This window comes from Bombus vosnesenskii, unplaced genomic scaffold (genome assembly GCF_011952255.1).
Source record: "Bombus vosnesenskii isolate JDL3184/JDL3185 unplaced genomic scaffold, Bvos_JDL3184-5_v1.1 scf7180000016275, whole genome shotgun sequence".
Lineage (NCBI taxonomy): Eukaryota > Metazoa > Arthropoda > Insecta > Hymenoptera > Apidae > Bombus > Bombus vosnesenskii.
In genome coordinates, this window is record NW_022884344.1 from 1,420,589 (window position 1) to 1,442,683 (window position 22,095).

At 34.0% G+C, this 22,095-nt stretch overlaps 3 protein-coding genes across 5 annotated transcripts in view; 1 reads left to right on the top strand and 2 right to left on the bottom strand.

The window, feature by feature from the left end:
- Positions 1-2,889: 2,889 nt before the first annotated feature.
- On the bottom strand, positions 2,890-5,223 carry LOC117242701 (TWiK family of potassium channels protein 18). The gene has a single exon (XM_033509586.1). The coding sequence runs from the start codon at positions 5,117-5,119 to the stop codon at positions 4,100-4,102; it is 1,020 nt and encodes a 339-aa protein (XP_033365477.1). The 5' UTR covers positions 5,120-5,223; the 3' UTR covers positions 2,890-4,099.
- A 3,182-nt stretch (positions 5,224-8,405) lies between these two features.
- Positions 8,406-18,165, top strand: LOC117242708 (carbonic anhydrase 6). Its single transcript, XM_033509595.1, has 6 exons — positions 8,406-8,561; positions 10,808-10,858; positions 11,859-12,014; positions 13,661-13,884; positions 17,014-17,247; positions 17,602-18,165. Exons 1-6 carry the CDS (start codon positions 8,525-8,527, stop codon positions 17,788-17,790), a joined length of 891 nt encoding a protein of 296 aa, XP_033365486.1. The 5' UTR covers positions 8,406-8,524; the 3' UTR covers positions 17,791-18,165.
- The window catches only part of LOC117242707 (anosmin-1), a 35,045-nt gene continuing 21,695 nt past the window's right edge, over positions 8,746-22,095 (bottom strand). For 2 of the 3 annotated variants that reach the window (XM_033509592.1, XM_033509593.1), the window contains exons 5-8: positions 21,135-21,331; positions 20,482-20,626; positions 20,163-20,380; positions 18,824-19,151 (exon numbers count right to left, since the gene is read on the bottom strand). In XM_033509592.1, the coding sequence (XP_033365483.1) occupies positions 18,918-19,151; positions 20,163-20,380; positions 20,482-20,626; positions 21,135-21,331 (794 nt within the window). In that variant the 3' untranslated portion in view covers positions 18,824-18,917. Of the gene's footprint in view, positions 9,444-18,823; positions 19,152-20,162; positions 20,381-20,481; positions 20,627-21,134; positions 21,332-22,095 lie in introns of those variants that run through there. The other variant, XM_033509594.1, reaches the window with a different exon arrangement.

Below are 22,095 nucleotides of genomic sequence, written 5' to 3' on the forward strand. Positions count from 1 at the left end.
TACAAGTATTTTAATATGGATATATTGAATGTGTGCATTAGTTTCTTCTTTTGATATTAATTCTTTGGAAATTTTTGGAAATATATTGTTATAATATTAAGAAAAATTAAGTCATATTGGAAATTAACTAATAATGAATATTTTACATGTAGGCAGTACTAACAGTATGCTTGCTGTACCTGGCTCTAGTACAGTTACTAAGAAAATTAAAAAGTCTAATGAGAGTGAATCCAGTAAGCAAGACACATGTTTAATGCTCCTATATGAGTTTAGATTAAAATAGGAATAATTTTTTTAATATACAAGTACTTCCTAAATTATAGAATTACAAATTGAATATAATTTTTCCTTTTAATATTTATTTATTTTTTTATTGTTTTTAATCTTTGCAAAATGCATTGCTATAATATTTAAAATGAACTAATAATGAATATTTTATGAATAGGCAGTAGTAGTAGTATGCTTTTCCCTCCTGCAAGGAAGTTTAGAAGAAAGAAATTCCCTGATGGTTGGCTGAATAATCCAAAATTTGCAACACGGCTCCAAAGATGCGGTGAACAGCTGAAAAGAGCAAACTGTTGAAACATAAAAACAGTCTGGAGCACATAACACGTGTGGATATAAGAGAAAAAGCTGCAGGTGGTGTAGTACTGTCATTATTGACATCAGATTATATCATCTCTTTATACATATGTCAAATAAAATAATGTTATATTTGCTTATTTTTAATTATAGCGAGTATAGGGGAGACCAATCACGTCAGTATCGACACCCTTTAACAATGACAGGTAATATCATTGATTAATAGACAAATAGGTTAATAATCAAATATCACACAAAAAAGTATACAAATTCTAGAAACGATATATAAATACATATATAATAAAGATTAACTATTTGCATTGCTTTGTTTTTGATATATCTTTTTTAACCCTTTCGCGATGGCGGAACTAGTCACAAGTATGCCACTAACAAACAGGTCATCGTGCTATTAGTGCACACCATTCACATTAAGAATGTCTCACGTTTTCGGAGCTCCCAGTGAGTCCGTAAAATCTTAGAGTATTTTGTTGGAACAGTAGAACCAACAGTAGAGAACTTAAGTATGTTTCGGATATAGGGAATGTTATTGAATTTTTGTTCTGTATTTTAAAATAAATCCAGTAATAAATCTTCACTTTGAGTTGTTTATTGGAAATTATCTAATAATGATAGGTGTAATTCAGTAATATGTTTGCATATCATAAGTTTTAAAGCAGGTATGCACACACAATCCAACGTCACATTCATCGCACTGCTATATTAGTATAGCATACATACATGCTGTATTAGTGACATGTTATGTTGATCGTTCGAATGTTAGTTTTGGTTTTTGAAAATACTTGATAAATAACTGAGATCGAAATATGTAAGTATTTTGTGATATTCCTTGTCCTTTTTCCCTTACTCTTCTTCTTTATTGAAAATGTTGCGCCAATTTCGATAGGAGGTTGAAATCTTTAAATAAACTTGTTGTGTGAGTTAAATGATTTGTAGAATTATAATGATTTCGGTTTCCTAAGTAAATTTATATTCGAGAATATAAGGCTTTTACAACGGGAGGAATCGTATTATATTCATACCAGTTAAAGAACTTTTAGAACTTCTGATAAGCAAAGACTAAAGAATTGAATTGTATGGCGAATTATAATAGGCTCTGCTTACAGTGATTCTTTATATATAATCGTTAATCACAGCGCGCAGATAAAATTTTGCGTACGCTTGTGATTAGTTATATTTGTATATTATATATTATGTATAATGTCATATGGAGTATTCTTTTAAGAAATCTTCGGACGAATCAGGCCCGAGCAAATGAAAAAAGAAGCGCGCTCAACAAGAGTTTATCGTTTTCTTTTTATTTTCCTTGGGATAATTTACGGTTTCCTCATGAGAACATCCGGTAAATTGACATAACGAATTAGAATAAGAGCTTGTAGGCATATTCGCCAGTAGTTCATGCCTAAGGCTGTCCCCGGACAATCACTAATATTTCTTTAATTCAGAACCTTGAAATATTGACGATATATATATTGATAGTCTGAGGGTCTAAAGTTACGTACAGTGGAGTCTCGGTTTATCAAGTCCTTCCGGTTTAACCGATGTCCTGTATTGTCCGAAGTGCCTTGAACTTTACCATAACTTTAATTTTTTCGGATTCTTAACATGAAGAGTACGAAAGTGTAAATGGTCAGGTATTGCGAAAGCAATTGATCAAACTTTCACCGATTAAACGGTGAATAACACCTAAATACATATACAATATTATATTATGAAAATATTTCCTATGATTTTATTATACGATTTATGAACAATAACAGACTTTTCCGTATTGTCCGGGTAGGCCCGGTCTACATCACGTTGGATAATTGGGACTCCATTGTATATTTGTTCGTAGATTATTGAATGTCCTAGTTAATCAGATCATTGGGATGGATATAAATTGTTTGCTACTAGATTTGTTAGTATAAGCGCATGTGTTTATCGGATATGTAATAATTCGTGACCTACGGGACCACTGATTTGATGCCTCTTTATTGATCCTTCTAAATTTTAATTAGACGTGGACTTTATTTATATTATTGTACTATTGTAAGATTTGCAAAGTTTTATTAATTGTACAGCACAGGGACACATATTATTCTATCAGCGTTTCAATTACTACTGTTTATTTGATAAAGGAGGTAACATGTGAAATGTTTGTATGATGGCATCTAGTGGTACAGATCGGGCGCTAATCATACTCGTACATAATTTATATAAGCACTTACACTACATTGTTTGTTCTTGCAATTCATGGTAAACAATTAGTTTTGATTTGATTTTCTTTCTGTAATATATCTTTTTCTTTTTTTATAAAACACAATCATTTTATGAAAAACTCCTTTTATTTCAAGAATTATTAGATTGAGTAATTGTAAGTAAGTAAATAGGTAGAACTGTCCAGTCTTAATATAATAGAAACATTTATTAAAGAAATGATTTAGAATCTAATGTAGATTTTAGTCGTTTTGTGAGAAGGCTACAAATTTTATAATTATCATATACATCTATACTTTTATATGTGTGTATCTGTGTGTGTTTTATCATTTCCATATATCTCTAATTTTCAGCTTGAATTGCACATTTTTACTTTGCACATACTCTGCACACGTAGCACCAAATGATATTATTGTTTGTTTAGATCGTTACAACACCATTTTACTGATCAACATTTAAACACACCCGGTGATGCACGAAAATACATACATCGAAGACTTTATTGTATTAAAGCTATTTTTCTACTGCTACACTGCCTGCAAGATGGAAGACAGTCATTGACAATAATACAGAATATTTAAAGTACTGAGTTTATTCCAATTTTGTGTACTACCAAGCTCGTGTATCATATTATGTAAATTGCTCACAAAAGTAGAATTGAAACTCATCCTAGAGATTATAGTCTTGACGCTTTCGTGTTTCAGGAATCCTAGAAGTATCTGTCGTACCCTCCAAACTTGTAAGAATATCGATTAATTAGAATTGAAACAGAAGCCTGCGTTGATAATAAGACATAAGGAGTATCGATCAGATTTTGTAAAACGATGTGTACAGTGGAAAGAGAACTGGAATTATATTTACAGATAAAAAGAGATCTAGATGGAACAGACGGTTTCGATTATTATTAATATCATCACGTACAAGTATAAAAAGGGGAATTGACAAAAGTTCGGGTAAAGTTGTAAGACTGCTTATAAATGTTAAAATAAACTAAATTTACATATTACAATTATGTTAATTTCTAAAACTCGTAATTTATATTTGTTACAAAATAACATTATTGCTCCTGCCAATATTGTTCGATTTTTTAACGCGACGAGAATTAAATAAAGAAAGAAAAATGAACGTTTTAATCCAAAATCTTATAAATTTACGTCCGATATATGAATCTTTAGTTTATATTTAATACACGTATGTAGAATTTTACAACATACCTATATCTAAATATACGTCTCGTTAGAATTACCTTTCTGAAAGACATTCGTGCTTAATCGTCGAACGACAAAAGCGTTGATTAGAATTAATTCAGTACTTCTGATTTGCAGCACATTTCGAGCTGGTAATGAGTGGCATCAACAATCTCCAGGAACTGTTCTTTCATTTCTCGAGCTTTCACGTAAACATCCTCTTTCATCAAGTCATAACACATAGCGATCAGTCCCATACCGAGCAACAAGTAAACAAAATTTATTATCAATTTGGTTTGGCTATCAGCGGTTAGATCGCCGTGTGTCCACCCAGGCACGAGATCGCCCATTCCAATTTTGCACAGCGACGTTACGCAAAAATAAGCGCTATCCAAATAATCCCAGCCTTCCCATTCGGCGAACATTATCGAACCACTTAACACGTATCCGAAGATTACCCAGAGGCACGCTGTCGACGGCACCGTGATCCTCTGGCCAGGCTTTCGTTTGCCGGTGCACTCGTGCAGCCACGTGTACAGCGAGCGGAACGTTTGCGCTAATACCTTACCCATGTTAAGGAAATACAGAACGTAAAGAGGAATTCCTAACACGGCGTAAATAACAGTAACCGCCTTTCCCCAGGGAGTTTGAGGCACCAGAGTCCCATAACCGATCATCGTGAACACAGAAAGGCAGAACATCATGGCTGCTGGAAAGGACCACAGATCAGTTGCCGTTAAGCCACTACAGTTCTCTTTCCTGTAGTCGCCGGTGAAGTTGTCTTGGTAACGACGCAAAATTCGGTTAGACACCGTGTGAAATGTCGTTTTATCGAAGATATTTATAGTCCGATTGCTGGCAGTACTGAGCCACAGCTCTTCGGCGAATTGTTTCCTGATTAGTTCTCGAATGCAGACTGTCGATGGGATTTGGCTCTGAGACTCTATCATCATAAAACCGAAAGCACCTATTATGGCGTAACCAACCACCAATCCACCGACGCCAACCTGAGTGCACATGAAGGCGACAAATTTTCGGCAATAATCCTTTATTCGTTCCCTGAGATCCGGATCGGTCATCGACGAACTGGAATCTCGACTTTTCAAGGAAGATCTTATCGGGACGCGCGTCATTTTATTTGCACACCGAATTAAGATAGAGAAACAATGCCCGAAACTGGGGGGATTAGATACACGCTGGCCACGACTAAATGATTTTCGTGCTGCTTTTCTATTTCTGTCCGACCACGCCGCTTCATCTTTCTTTCTATCCTCTACTTCTGTGACCGTCTCGCTCTCTTCCCACTGGGCTTTATCCCCTTTATTTACAACGCTATGTACATGCGCGCTCGGAGATATTTTCAACTTTCTTCGACAAAACAGTAGTAAGTATTCGGTATTCAGGTATCGAATCGGGCTAGCGCTGACAGTTACATGAAAAGTAGACGAAATAACTGGTGATAGATAAACTGAACTAGATGGATAGAATCCATTACGATAAGCTACTTAAGAATCTAATCCACAATATTCATAAATTAGTAGACTGCGGATTTTTATGTATTTATGATAGAAAAATACGATATAATAATAAATACTAAATAAATAATAAATATAAATACATAAAAATACGATAGAAAAATTCTTTCGTGTTATTGAAATAGTCGAAACATATTTCCCTCTTCATCTATTTGGCCAGAAAGTTCTATCGCATGTGAAATATACGTGTACAGGGTGTATCATAATATGTGAAACGCACTTCGGAAATGGACAATAGGCAGAGAAACGATGAAAAAGGTTTGATCTTGTTTCAAAGTTCAATTTAATGTTTCGATAATCCGCAATTGCTTACTTTCATAGAAAGTGCTCGAAATGGCCATTTTCAATCTACATGCAAACTTGCAGTTGTCGTATCGAAGAATCTTGCAATCTTTCAAAAATTCCAGGCATTTGTTGAGTGTATCGGCAATCTTGTTGTATATGTGCACGAAGTACTTTAACACTGGCAATGGGTCGGATGCACGATTGTTTTCAAGTAACCCTAGAAATAAAAATCTAATGGATTTAAATGAGGGGAACGAACAGGCCAGACAGTAGATCTGCACGACCTATTCATTTATGAGGAAATCGCGGAGGTAAGCAGTTGGACTATCGAAACACAAAAATGGCTATAACTTTAAAACAAATAGAATACATGTTCATATGAAATTTTTTCATAATTTTGAAACCTCTTGTCCACTCCTGAAGTATGTCTCACATACTATGATGCACCCTGTATTTTGAATTTCGTTATCTTGACCTGAACTATGAATGTAATCTAACAGATTGATAGTGGAATAGTGGACGTATATAGTGGACGACAGCGGACGTTATATTTGGTATAATTAATTAATTAATTTTTTTATTTATAATTAATCTCGTTTTGGCGATAGAAATCGTGTTCAGTACTTGTACTTTAGTCCCATACGAGGAGATTGTTCCATTCTTATTCCTAATTTTACTATAAACTATATTATATTCTTGGAATGTGCTCTTAGTTACTATATTACATTGTTATTTTATCGTGTCATATTATACTCTTCTTTAATAATTCAGCTCTTTTTTTAATAATTGGTACGTATTTATCCCAATGCATATATTAAAGTGACATATGCAGAAGTACATATATTTTTTTTTACAAAAGAATTAATAATTTATTAGAATATTAATTTATGGTTGTACATATACGTATAATGCCAATTATAATAAATGTATTAAAGCATCGTTATCGCAGAATGTAACAAAATCATTGAAATATATGCATACGACCTTTGTATTTATATCTGCACCAACGCATGTACGTATAGTACAAGCATAGTCTACTAATTCAGTAGTTGCTCGTGCAATCTCCGTGGTCGAAAATCTCGACGTAGCTAAGAAATTTTTGAAGAAGGTCAGTAGAGCGGAAATTGTTGTCTAAGTTGTATCGTTCAACAAAAACGACAATTCTGTTGTGTATATATATATATATATATACGTTTAAAATGAATATCAAATATTTGATATTTTTGCTGGCATTTCTCCACCGTTCAGGTAAATTGATACCAGTTTTAACGAAGTACGATTATAACAACAAGGTAACTGCAGTTATATTGTTATTTGAGGATTATTCGTGAAGGGACTCAGTTTTAACAAAAAGTATATTTATTATTAGTGAAATGAAAATCATTCTCTACAAAGGATACGAAATATATATAAAACATTCAGTAATGTTGTCAAAGTTTCTGTTTGCATTTACTCTGAAACACATGTGAACACATAGGAACAAGTTGCTTAATTAAATGCGATTCGTTATACTCAATGTATTCGTAAATTATTGCTATATTTATTAAATCGTTATTATTATAAACAAATTAATTTGTTATAATTAAGTGTGGTTATTATTACATTTAGAGTATTATTGAATAATCAGTAGTTGTGCATTTATATCGGATCATATCGAAGTGTAAATCTAAGATTGAAGAAAGTATTACATATTGTTGATATCTTGAATCCTCGGTAGATTCAATTCCTCGATAGATAACCTTGCACTAACATTAGAATCAGATAGTGATACACGTACGCTCACTGCGAGCCAATATAATAATATTATAGTAATTTTTATTCATTTAGTTTTATTCTATTTATATTTAAGTAACGTACAGAGATTTACACAATTAAACAAATGTGGATCGATGTATTAAACATAAATTCCAAATAATTAAAATTTAACGAATCGTACAATTCACAGTTTCACAAATTAGTGAATTTTGAAGGCGGTGTACGTCCATTTACGACCCTGAAAAATGATATTGGTCTAATTAATTTTCAAAAAAGCCATTTGTATAATGAACTTACATCTACTTAAACAGAGAGAGAGGCGCGAACAAATTAAGTAGACCTTATCAGGATTCTTCAATCGATGGAAAGCCAAACACTTCGATATTTCAACGAAAGCTGGGTTTACACCACTTTGAAAATAAGCGGCCTCAAGTTGCTCGTGTTCCACCGGACCAAAGCATTCTCTCATTCACAGGAATTTAAATGAAGTTGTTTCGTGATTGCTTCCAGTTGAAAAGTAAAGTATGATTGCAAATAAGAAATAGCAAAGTACAAGAAGCATCGTTACAGTTCATGTGTTCTATTTTTTGAAACCCACGAGTGTCAATGATATTTTAATCCCTACATTTAATTGTCTCCAACTTGAATAATTTTAAACGAGTGCCATGTATTACGTGTATAATTTATGGAAGGACAAAAGTGACAAGCAGCTTGTAGTAAAATTTTTAATTGGTTGCCATTTATTTTTTATACAAATAGAGGTTAATTAGCGTGCGCACACAGGGCAATCACAATGTTTAGTACAATGCAGAAAGTAAATGTCATATAGGTAGTAGGGCCTCGTGTAATCTCGGGGCTATCTAGCTAGATTAACGTCGTGTACATCAGTTGTAGGCTCATCGCTGTCACGTTCGTGTCATCGAGTAATCGCAACTTCTGACAGTTCTAAATATCATTTTTGCGATGAACAACTTGTACATAATTTTTACAACTCTCATAGGTAAGAGAAGAATCGCTTACTAACTAAAACAAAACCTCATTTCACATTAGAGGAAATTACCTTTTTTCTGCAGCGTATTTGGTTTTGACATCATATTTTTACAATATAAAAATTTAATAAAAAGTGTTATAATATAAAATCTGATTTAATCGTGATTTAAATTGCAAATTTATCGTATATAGGAACAAAAGAAGAAATGCCAAAAATAGTTAAGGTGCACGAGCTTTTTATAAAAGGGAGAAAATCTATTTTATTCATTAAGTCAAGTCTGTGTGAAATCGAATCGAATAAAAGAATAGTTTGTACAATAACGTGAAGATAATATTTGTCAAGTATTGTATAATAATTAAGTAGTCGATGAAGAATGATAATCCAATGAAACTTTTATGTCCGGCAAATAAGTAAAAATGTCATCGTATAAGCTTAAACTGTGATTGTGTCGGCGCTATTATGTGTTTGCGATTTATAAAAGAGACTCGACAGCAATCAGCAAAAATTGATAAAAACAGTGCAACGGAACTTTAATAACCGGAAGCTTACGTTATACTCATTAGAATTCATTTGAATTCTTCATCAGCCGTATGTAAAAGCGCCAATTTAAAAGCAGCGACATTCCTTTGAGGGTCGATTGAGTGTCAATTTAGGACGTACGAAACCATCGTTCAAGTTTTCTCAGAATTTTCGGTGCTGTTTTCCACCCTGGTATCTCATTAATGGGAAAGCACATTTATTTCTCTGATGTTCTGTTTAGTCAACGGTCAATGAGGTTAATTTTATTTCCTGCCGCACGCATTACTTATCGAATATATTGGGTGATGAACTCCCAACGCGGATAGACGAACATATTTCACAGGAGACACATTAGGAGGACTGTGTATATACCTGAAAAACAGAAGTATGTGTTTTTATTCTTGAGAATTTCTATTAAAACTTGCGTACCTTTGGATTATTTATTTGCTAACAAAATGGTAATGTATAATGGTAATGACTATAATGATCCATACACATTAACTTATATGTAGATTGCAGATTTTTCTGCGTTTATAAGAAAAATACCAAAATGCATGAAATGCACGTAATATACAGAAACACATGAAATATACAAAGTACGATATCTGTTATAATATTTAGTGGGGAAAACAGATATTTATAGTATGTAAAAAAATATTATACATAAAAATATAAATTTGCAAAAACATCCGCAGTCTGCTTTATACATTTCGGTTGAATTTATTAACTATTCTTATTCAGTGTTTTGCATAGTGATTCGTACGTGTGCAGTTTTATCTTCAGTGTGTTGTAACCTGTTGCAAGAGACATTCTTCCTTATAGAACATAAACTACAGTTAGTTACAAAACGTTTGCTATAACTTATTACTACTTCCTTTGTTCTAATTTATAATCTATATTATAATCGGTTTACTGGATTGCAGTATTATCTGGAACTTTGGTATTTCCGTATTCATTTAAAGATACGAATGCAGCTTACTGTCCGATTACTTCAAGTACGTAAACAGTCAGCTGTTCGTTATATTAATAAATCTAATAGATAGTTTAATGAGTCAGTATACACATACATACAACATTGCTTATCAGAAGAAAACTTTTAGTCATAGTGTCAATGAAATGTTAGTGTTACGTTAGTGTAACATGTCTCGTGTGATAGTTGTAATGCGCTGACTACCCTTCTTCGTACAGTTCGATGTACAGTAGGATGTAGTACGTTAATAATTCGCCTCATGTTCTCAATCATTGGTTTCCGGACTTTCATTTACGTATCGATGAAATCCTATAATTGTAATCGTATACGATTCGCACTGCACAGGACATCGCAAAAACAAGTGTTCCATTCAAGATTATTTTCCTATTTTATTGTACAACACATAGGAAGATGTTATGCTTCTGCGATTTAAACAATTTTGATAGAAATATAATAGTGTTTGCAGAATTAGTTATTGAATCTATAATCGATATAAATATCGAATATCGAAATCTATAACCTAAACTGAAGTTAGCAACCAAATTTTTGCATGATTATCTATGTATGTGTTAGCATTTTTTATTCGAAATGTATACAAATTAACACACACGAATGCTATATATTATATGTTAAATGTTATAATATTTTATTTGATTAACTGTCGATTTGTCTACTCGAGTCATAACGAAGACGTTTTTTTAGAATTTCATGTAGAGGAGATCGCACTGGACTCAAATCTTTAACTGAAAAGTTTCTCTTGTTTCAGGTTTATACGAAGTAACTGCGTCTGATGACTGGTCATATTCGGGTGATCATGGTAATTATTTTTAGATAATGTCCGCAGATATGTCCTATACTGTATGTTAATTGAAAAAGTGTTTGGAATAAAACTTACGTTGTTTAGAGGGAACATCTTACGATGGCATTCGAGATCTCAAGACGACCTTTGTTTTTTTCAGTAGAACTATACGTTTTTGTATGCATCGTTTTGTATGCATTGTTTAATTTTCTGCAAAAGAACATGAAGGTTCTTGGGTCGAAAATTGATGAATTTAAAAGATATTTAATCTTGTAAAACTTATCGTATTAAAGATAAGAAAAGATAACACTGTTCTTTTATCTTTATATGATGAAATTAAGGCTGAAATGTCTTTTAAACTGATATCTTAATACCTTTTTTTTTATAAAAAATTGACAGCTGCTTCGAACGGTGCTACCATACAACTCGATTCAATTCAATTTTCACCACGTGAAAACAAGTATAGTTCCATTTAAAAAACAAAGGTTACCTTGAGATCCTGAAAACACCTTCAGCTCCCTTTGAAACAAAACAAATTTTATTTGAAACCCTTTTTCGTATAATGTATAGTTTATGAAATACTTGTGTTGATCGATTAAAGTGATACATCCTGTATATGTATGCAGAATTATTGGATCATTCTGTTCAATACATAAAATTATTTACAGATAAGAAAGCATCAGTAAATCAGAGAATGAAACACTTATACTTTTTGCGTCATTGTATCTATCTCGTCAATTGTCCTCTTCTTGCAATCTGTATACTGTACATACAAAAATAATGTAATCAGGACAAGCAATGAATTAATTCGATCGAAGTTTTTCGGTTTTGAAGCAACTCAATGGTCATACTAAATAAATATTGCACCTAGATACATACGTATATACAAATAACATTCTATCAGATTGAAGTAATGTTTATTCCGTCATGTTTATTCCATCGCCTATTTTAGTAAATATAACTGGTATGTTATTGTTTCTGATAAAGGCTTCATGGTATTATGTTTTCCTCTGTTTAGGCCCGGAACATTGGCCAGGCCTGTGCACGACTGGAAAGAGACAATCGCCGATAAATATTGCTACCGAAGATATCGTTAAAACTGATCTTGGTCCACTTAAATTCATAAGATACAATACTGGATTCAACGGCAAAATCACGAACAATGGCCATTCTGGTAGGTAAAGAAAAAAAGTAAGCAAATCTTTTTTACGTTACATTTAAATGTTGAATAATTAGCAAGAGAAATTTCGAGGCTTGACTGTATAAGGCAAAATGGGACGAGAGACGATGAAATTGTGTCCAAGAGTTCCTTCCTGAGTTATAAGCAATAAAATAAAAGAATTGGCCAAAGTGCTGCTAGGGAGAGCAGCGAAAGCGAGCGAAGTAATGAGGCGGTATCCCTCCTGTCAGAGTTTCCCCTTTTATAGACAAGTCAGAGTGTCAGTTATTGTTGTGAGTTGTTGCTTGAACTTTTACAATGACAATTGTGCACATTATGTCTCGTATTTCCTTCTAGTACGGGTTGTATCGTTGCAGTCAATACGAAGGTTACGTAAGCGAGTAGCAAGAAGGGTTTAAAATGAGTTTCTCTGTCTATTATGTCTAACGGATGATTAGGTTTGAGTCTTTTGTTGGATATGTGCGAGATGGTCTGAATCGTGTCAGGACTTAGGTGGTTTAGATATCGTATGAAGCGTTCAACTGGCAGATCCAGTATAATATCTTATACCTGTCTGAATAAGTATGTCCGTATTTCGTATGGCTGTACCAGTTATAAGCTATTCGTTAGCTATCGAAGTACGAGGATTTCAGCTGAGGCTATTTGATCAATGTTAGTTTCCGAGACAGAGCCCCAAATGGGGCATGCATAAGTTTAAGTGGGCTTAATGGTGGCTTTACATATAAGAATCTTAAGCGCCTGGTTTAATTTAGAGTGTCGTCCCATTAGCCACCAGAGCTGCCTGTTAACCGTATGCGATCTGTTGCGAAGAAACGTGATATGGGGTTTTCAAGTTAGCCGCGTGTCGATATAAACACCGAGATATTTAATATTGTCTGAAGTGGAAATTGGAGAGTTCTGAAAGGTGATAACTGTGCGATTGAAATGGCGTGCGTTAGTGGAGAATACGGTGTGTTGGAATCTTAGCGAGTTCATATTTATTCGGTTATCGATGGTCCTTCGGAAATGAGATCGAGATGGTTCTGCTGCCAAAACGTTTGTGCAGAGGATAGCGTGAGCGAAGCATGAGTATCATCGGCATAAGCGAAGAGATATGTGTCGGAATGTGTAGGAATATCATAGGTATTGAGAATAAAATGGAGAGCTCCAAGAATGTTGGGTTGAGGAACATCAGTTGAGATCTTTTTGACCGAGGAGAAGCTGTCACGAGAATCAGTGAATATTTCGTCGTTGATCTCAGTAAGCTTAGTTTATCGATTTTATTATTATAGCGGAGTCTATCCGCCCTTCGTTTATGCGAACCAGGGTTTGTTTAGAGTCAGTTGTACGAGTTCGTAAGCGCGTTTGTATTATCCGAACTACGTTGAAGCGTACTTTCAGTTATACGTGCGCGTGTTCTGAGGTCGTACAGATCCGTGTTTTCTAAACTGGCATATAAATTAACTATATATAACTATATATATAACTCCCAACATTAATAACAGTATTGAAATTGATTAAGAAAAACTTTCTCAATCAACGAAATATTAGGTTTTCCGTATCTGTTATTGGAAATTATATGATCATGTTGTATATACAAGCATTATGTATCGATTGATAGTAATTGCATTTACGATTCATTTTACTAACCTTTGTTATAGTACAAATTCGATTGTACGGTGCACCAATTCATCTCGAAGGAGCAAATCTTCCATCTACATATATTTTGGAGCAATTACACTTCCACTGGCCCGCTGAACACACTATAAATGGCATCCGGGACGCATTAGAATTACATTTTGTTCATTATGACGAACAATATGGCAACGCGAATATGGCATCACAACATAAAAATGGCATTGCCGTAGTTGCTACCTTATTCGAGGTACGTTGATTTGAGCAATTTTAATAATTTTCTACATTGCCACTAATACGTATATTTGCAAAAAAGTTTGTCGCAAAATTAGTCTCGATCGAGAGATCAAGGCCGTTTTTGTTCCATTCCTTGTTCTCTACCCGTCACGAGTATCAGATGTCTCAAAGGAATCATCGTGGGTCTCAATTCAACCAACACCAAAATGCTATAATGCTCGAGACGTTTACTTTTGATCATCCTATAAATACAAAAAAAAACAAGTCCGACTGTGCAATCTGTTTTTGGTTTCTGTTGCTGAATAATGGCACAAAGTCATACATTAACTTCTAAGGAGTAATTGTAGAAACATTTTCACGAGCTGCCTATACTGCTGTTGAGTGTATTGTAGAGTATTTTCAAATTCATCGAGCTTAATTAAAGCACTCTCAAGAAAAGGGGAGTTTAGAATAGAACAAAGGTAAGACACATTAAAAGAATTAGTTATTATCGAATGATCTAATGTCTTCTGTGATGTAATCTACTCGTTTATAGGGGATATATAAGTAGATTTAACGAGTTATACAAATATATCATTTAAATCATGTAATCTTTGAATTTAATTTTGGAGATAATATCTTTTTAAATTGTTTCACGGTATATCAATAAATATTTGTATCTGAGCTCAAACGTTATATCGTATACTTAATCTGATAGGTACTATTGAATTTTATTTGTATATTTCGGAGCTAACTTAAAATAGCGCTCATTATCTTCAATGCATAACTGACACCCTCTGGTCAATGCTTCGTAGAGTATTAATGATGCATATGCGGCAGTAATGTGTTGCGTTCTATCTCAAAACGAGCAATTTTCGCATGTGCAGTTAACGTTTACCAGATGGGTCATCTGGTTCATTGATGCAACCCATTGATCATCTCAACTAAATTCATAGCCTACCGACTGCAAGTGGAGATTAACATTGTACAAGTGCAATTTGCGCTACGTTGATTTAGACGTAGTTCTCTTGAATGTTTCTCACGACTACAAAATTATTAGCAACAGGTTTACAAAAATTGCACGCGTTGACCACTTTGACAATTTTAAATTTCTTATCGTTGATCGAATGCTGATATCTTCTATCATCCATACACCGATTACTCCTTTTATTCTTAGTTAGTAACATCCTCTTATCTTCGTTATACAGTTACGTTTAGCGTTGTAGGTGTAAATCGATCTGAGGGGTTCTAAATCGTGTGTTTGGTATTAAAATGTAGGCTCCGTTAAGTATGGTAATCGTGATAATCATAAATTGCATAATTCTTTCGTCGAAAATCTTTTTTAACGTTCTCGTATGTTCAATATTTTTTAATTAGACATCAATATATAGGACGATTATTTTTCTGTGTCAAAACACTAGCAATTGGTTTCATGTTTTTAGTAACGAACAACATAGTATAGATTCGATAAGATTGATATAAAATGAGATTACGAAGAAATATTCAGGAATAACATATCTTACGACGATATAAAATAAACATTTAATGGTAACGCCATTCACGAAATTCTAGTACGTAGTTGATCCTAGATCGTAAAGCGGAGAAACGTGATAATGTTGCAAACACTATTTTCTAAATTTATCTTGCAATTATTTATGCCATTTTCTTGTAATAAATAAATTCATTCAAGTAAGGGATTTGTTTTTCGAGAATCGAACATTGATAGTTCATTTACGTAATGAAATTGAGAAATTGATAAAAAGTGGAATTGATCGGCTAGACTTCTAAGAAGATCGTGCATCATCACAGCTTACGCTCGTCTTGGTCCGTGGCAGGAAAACAAGGAAAGTTTCACACGAGATATTTTATCGTGAATGATACATACATACATCAGTGATGCCATTTTTCAATTGTGCAGCTCTCAGCTTGCTTTGCCGCTGTCTAGAATTGACCACGGGAGATGATTACACGTTCGGTTCCGTTTGAGTCCCTCTTCCTCTCCCGACTTCGCTACTGGTAGGGTACAGACGGGTCGATTGGTGAGAAATTTTAGCAAGTCGCCTCGTGTAAATGCAAATTTAGTAGACTGGCTTAATCGACTGACGAACGAGGGTGGAGTGACAGGTGACGCTTTTGTGTACGAACACAGAAATTTAGCAGTATGGGTCAGTATGGGTCAAGTCCACACCGATAGACAATCGTTCGCAGACACGCGTTGCAGTCGATCGACATTTGTCTTTCGTGGAAAATTTGTAGACGACGGAAGACAAAATTACACAAACCACGTGCACATTAACAGACAATCGTTGACAGATGTGCGAAACAGCCTATAAAATGCACATCCGCGGACAAGTATTTTGTTCTCCATTGGAAAACAGGAGGCAACGTGTGCGGCCAAATGTAAGAAGAATGTGTTTCTTAGCCCGCTGTGCGATGATGAGATTTATGACATGGTATTTGCTATTGAGACGAAAGTCGAAGATGGAGAATTTGAAAATACACGTTGTTTATCGAAATCACTGCAACGCTATATATTTAATGTATCAAGTTAGGCGAGGCATCTTTTATAATAGGTGAACCTGTATAAAATGTCCGTTTATGTATCAGTGGATGGAATTTTCTGTTAGGTTCCACGCCATGAAATTGTGTGAAAGCTCTATTTATCATTTGAGATGTCCATGCTCTTTCTGATATTAAATTAAAATTCGAGTTAATACCTATCAGGAATAAAGATATGTTGGTCATCGTCACTGATCGCCTTGACTGCCTCGATGTTCTGGACATAACAAATGAAGTTCAAAGCATCGGCGTTGATCGCCGTGTCTGTTCTCCATCATGATTCATAACACATCACTGCTGACATCGGTCTCCATGATCAGATCTGATACCTTGAAAGAGTCTTATCTTCTCACACTGCGAATGTAAACCTGAATAATGTGCATTATAACCTGCCCAACTCATTTTCCGAGTAATTTGTAATTGATATCTATTTTTAATTTCCGTTAATACAGTATGTATGCAGTAAGTTTCCGGGTGTAAAACATGTCTGACAAATATTTATATTGCAGTTACGACAGAACTTCGTTTACTCGAGCTCTATTTATTTGAACTCTATTTCTTTAGATATTTACATAACATGTATGTATGTGAAATATCATTTCAGTTAAATAGCGATGACAATTTGGATATAATGCCAATTTTGGAAGCAGTGGAATTAGTATCTAACGCAGTCGGAAAAACTACGGCTTTGATGGGAACCAAGATTATTCCTTATCGCTTGTTACCAAAAAATCATACGACGTATTACCATTATGACGGATCGTTAACTACTCCTGGATGCCAGGAAATTGTCATGTGGTATATTCTTGCCGACAAACTTACGTTATCAGAGCAGCAGGTAAATTTATTTCTCGATTTCGTGATCTATTTATATATATCTAACAATGAACGTTTAACACGTTGACTGGCACGGTGATGATCGGTGAGCCACGTTGTTAAATTTTTTAAAACGATTAAAATAAGATAAATTTCATGATCTGACAAAGGTTAAAGAATGTAAACGACACAGATAACATTATAATACGATATAATACAAATACGATATAATATTTTGCAAGAATTAAATACTATGATGTAGTATATTTCAATTTATCGCGAGACTCAGGACAAAATACGCGTGCGATTTTACATATAGGTATATATTAAAATGCAACATCCTGTAGAATCTTTACTTTATTTTCTTGATTTTCAGTTAAGCATCTTTAGAAATGTTGGAACAAACAACGGTACACTGATCTTCAATCACAGACCAACGCAGAGTGTCGGAGAAAGGACAGTTTATCATCATTTGGACGGATATTCTGCCGCGACAACCCATTTGAGCAATTTACTGAACGTGTGCTTTAGTCTTTTACTAACCAAATTGTTATATTTCAAATAATTCCAGTTAACTTCGCCTGTGAATTTAGAATTATCTAATCGCATAAAATGTGATCGATATATCGTTGACAGACATTCAGCGATTCGAGAAATTTTGTCGCATCTCACTCATACCGTGCATAATAATGGGATAATATTTTTTATGGTTATGATATATCAAAGGATTATGATTGTAAGAGAGATAAATGCAGTACAGTAGCTCGTGAAAGCAAACACTTCTAGAGAAACTTTCGATAAATACAGAGCGTAAGAGAACATGTGGGACCCACTTCGGGCGTTGATTGCACTTCATCCTTCGCACATAGCAATAATGAGAGGGGGCAAGATAGGGGAAAGGAGAGTTCGGATGAAGCGAAGGAGGAGGAAGATGAATTAAGAGGTAGAAAAACAAATAAGGAAACTGGTCCGTATGAGTACTATTATGCGTTTCCATAATGATTCGTGACTGTTCACAAGCAACACAAGATTTGGTTCTAAAATGGTCCGTCTGATTTAATCGTAAATGTACGCTAACTTTTATATGGATTTTCGGAATGGTTTCATATTTTACTATATTATAATCACGACTGTTGTGTCACATTATAGTGCTGACAAAATTTCAAAATGTTTCGTATAATGCACGTAGTATATTCGTAATAAAGTTATATCGTAAGCGTTCGACGTGTACACGAGTAAGATTCAGTGACATATAACAATAAATCAAATGTACACGACAGTGGAGCAAGCCATTATATGTGTAGAGCATATGAGAATGAATAATACAACCGCGTTGTATATAATTAGTGATGTGATAAACGACATGTGTACATAATGTATATCTTTGTAAATGATTTTATGTTTAACAAAAAACCAGCTAGAGTAGCATTTAGACATATTAACAACGTAGGTAACTGACTAATCTTTCACCATTAATGATAATATTCTGTCACAATCGTTTTATGACGTATACTTCTTTCGGAGAATATAAAGATTATAAAATTAAAATTTTATTTGTTATCCTCTTTATGGTTAATTAAGAGTACATAGCGTAAGCATTTAAGGAACTAATTAAGTTTATTTGTATACTTGAATACGTAATTTCGAAAAATAGTGATCATATATATCTACTTATGGCAAGGAGCTACTTTGCTAAAGATAAGTAGCGTAATGTCGTTTTCTCTTTGACGACTTGGTTTTACATTGGATTATTTTATTATGTAAGAGCTTGCCGTCTTTTTGTTCTTCTGACTCGTTCGAACAACCAGTGGTAACGAATTCTATACTGGCACCATTGTCATCATTATTTATATTATTGAATACATTTCGTACGTTTACGTTGTATGTGCATTCACTTTGAAGATGTTTTATTTCAAGATGCGGTGTCTGAAAGCAATAAAGTGTGAAACAACATAAGTTGCATCCAATTTATATGGTATTTACGATCATCGGTAGTATCTGTATAGCAGATACAGCATTTATGAACATTAAATAACAGAATAAAGAAATAATTTCAAAAAAAAAGACAGATAAATGAAAAAGTAACGCACAACATTTAAGTATAATTATATGTAAATATATATACTCTTACTCATAAGTATTAGGACACTTGTGAAAAATAAGATGCACCGAAGATATTTTTAAGAACTTATTAAGACTTGTAATTATTTCGCCTGTAACCTTGTTACATAAGCAATTCTTATATTCTATTCGATAATAAAAATTTCATCGATTATAAAAAGTACAATTAAATTTTTTTCTCGGTTATATGTTGTTAATGAATTTTGGCATTCGTGTCACTGGATTGTTATTCTATTTCATAATTGATTCCGTGAGCCAGATTCAAATTTGTTTTTTTAATTGATTTAAAATTTTTTGAATAAAAATCTATCAAATGACTGTGAACACGAATATGCGTATAATTACTAATTTATTGTGTTCTTATAACTCTTATGAATGACTTACGACATTACAACATTAACTTACATATGTATATGCATGTAATGCATACCTATGTAGATCAGTATATGCAGTAAATATTGAAATAAATTGATGCTATGCTTTTTAACATGAAAGATTTATATCCTGGTGATTTCATGAGAAAGTATTAAGTATTGCTTGTAGTTACCAATTGACCTAAAATACACATACTGTTACTACAAATCGATCAAAGTGTCCAGATACTTATGAGAAGCATACTCATTAATTCGTTACTTTTTCCTACAATTTTTCTAAATAGATTTCATGATATGGATCGTCATCTTGCACGAATACAAAATTCTAGCGGATTAATTATTTTCCAAATAATCTAGCTCAGTCATCACGTTCTGTGAAGAGACCTAACAAGTGTTAATACTAATACTAATACCTATGAACAGAGGTGTATACATATAATACCTGAACAAGTTTCCACCAGGTTTTCTTCCGACGGGATATGAGTTTTTCCTTCGAAGCTGAGCAGGATGCCTCTCTCCAGGAGACGTTGTACGCCTTTACATCGTGGTTCATCGGCCAAACCAAACGTACCTTGACCTCGCCGCAGTGACAAGTCATTCGCCGTAGATGAAGATCGCCGTGGTATCGCTCGCATCTGCGAGATCGCCTCCCCAAATCGGCTTCAATGAAAGGGCACTTCTTCGTTTGTTATGCCAATTATTAGGCTCGACAAAAATACCAGTAGCAGATGGAAGAAGAGCAGGCTGGAATTTCATCTTACCGTATGCCATGTAATCGGTGCTATTGAAAACTTTCGAGGCTTTTCGCGACAACAATCGCCGGCCACCGTATAGTGCAACAGCTTGCACTTGAAGGAAGTACTGACACCTCAGTTCCAAATTTTTCAGTTCGTAACACGTTTTGTCCTAAAAATGTAAGGAAAAGAAAATCACTTTCGTTGCAAGTCATAGTGAAGATATATAGGGTGTATCATAATACGCGGGGCCCATGTTAGGATGTCACGAACATTTGTCATTGTTTTTTGGGCCTTCTGTCTACTCTTCAATTCGGTCCCACATATTATGAAGCACACACCCTGTTATACGCCCTGCACATTGCGCATCAACCATCCTGTAGTTATTTGTAAATCAACGTACATTTATGAAAGAATTGTTTTAGATATAATGATAGGTTTCAGATAGAAAGTAGACAACTAGGAAGAAGAGTGAAAACTAGAATATAATTTGTGATACTTGTGGTTACTTGTAAACCAATGTATATTTATGGAAGAATTAGAAAATTTAGTGTAAAGTGAAGTTTCTTATCGCTTTAATATTTCACATAATTTACACAAAAAAAAGGTGCATATGTTAAAAGAATGGTAAGAATAGAATGTGTAACGATACTTCTGTATTGTAATTACGTAAATCTTACTTTCAGAACTGTTCTATGATAAACGAGAATGGAATCATTAGTCGGTCCGTGAACAAGGCGGCTCCAAAACACTTTGTAAAATGTTATCGGCACATCCGAAGCTGGTTTACTCCATCTCAGAGTAATACGCAGTTTTCCATCTACCAGTCGCGCATCGGATAGAGTCAAGTTTTGTGGTTCTTTTGGATTCCGTGGGTCTAAAAGTAATAAATTACCATTTAAATTTATAATATGACATCCGCAAAGAAAACTTCCCTCTCTTCTCTACTTTCTGTCGCAAAACTTCGTGAAAGCTAATTCCATGTTTCCGTAATTGTTAATTTATGATATTGTTGATTTATACATAAATTTCTACATCAAAGGTAAGTACCTGTGCGATGTTTCTGATGTCTCGATGATAAATATACACTGCGTTTATGCATTATAAACTATACAAGGCTATCTTCTGTCATACAAAGACAATTAAAGGGAGACCTAGAAAGTTGTAATTACATGACGAACGATCGACGGTTCAACCGAAAGAAGTTTAAATTGCACATGATATATTATGCACGTCAGTGTATGGTGCTACTGGTAAAAATGATAAATGGATAAGCAGATCATCGATGGAATGACAAGGTGCAGTATTATCAAATATTTCAGACCGATAGAACATTCGCGAGCCTCTCTATCGACGAAAAGCATACCGTTGACTATTAACATATCGTTTTAAGCGATAGTAGACTAATAGTAAAGAATTTATTAAAAAATCAGATATTTTATCAACTACATATTTTCGTTGCAGCTGACTCTTAATTCGTTCCACGTGACAAATGGAACATCTGTATTACATTTTACGTAGCTATAACGTATTAATTTATCTAGGACAGTTTCGTATTTGTATTATTGTATATTATAGGAATTAGACGTAAAGAAATCTTCCATAAATAAAAGGGAAAGAAAATTTATGGAAACAAACGTT

What these genes read in the sequence shown, in the direction of transcription:
- LOC117242701 (XM_033509586.1), bottom strand. Translation starts at nt 5,119, where the DNA reads ATGACGCGCGTCCCGATAAGATCTTCCTTGAAAAGTCGAGATTCCAGT.
- LOC117242708 (XM_033509595.1), top strand. Translation starts at nt 8,525, where the DNA reads ATGAACAACTTGTACATAATTTTTACAACTCTCATAG. An exon ending in CACGAACAATGGCCATTCTG is followed by an intron (nt 12,015 to 13,660) that starts GTAGGTAAAGAA and finishes CCTTTGTTATAG; the next exon opens with TACAAATTCGATTGTACGGT. An exon ending in TTACGTTATCAGAGCAGCAG is followed by an intron (nt 17,248 to 17,601) that starts GTAAATTTATTT and finishes CTTGATTTTCAG; the next exon opens with TTAAGCATCTTTAGAAATGT.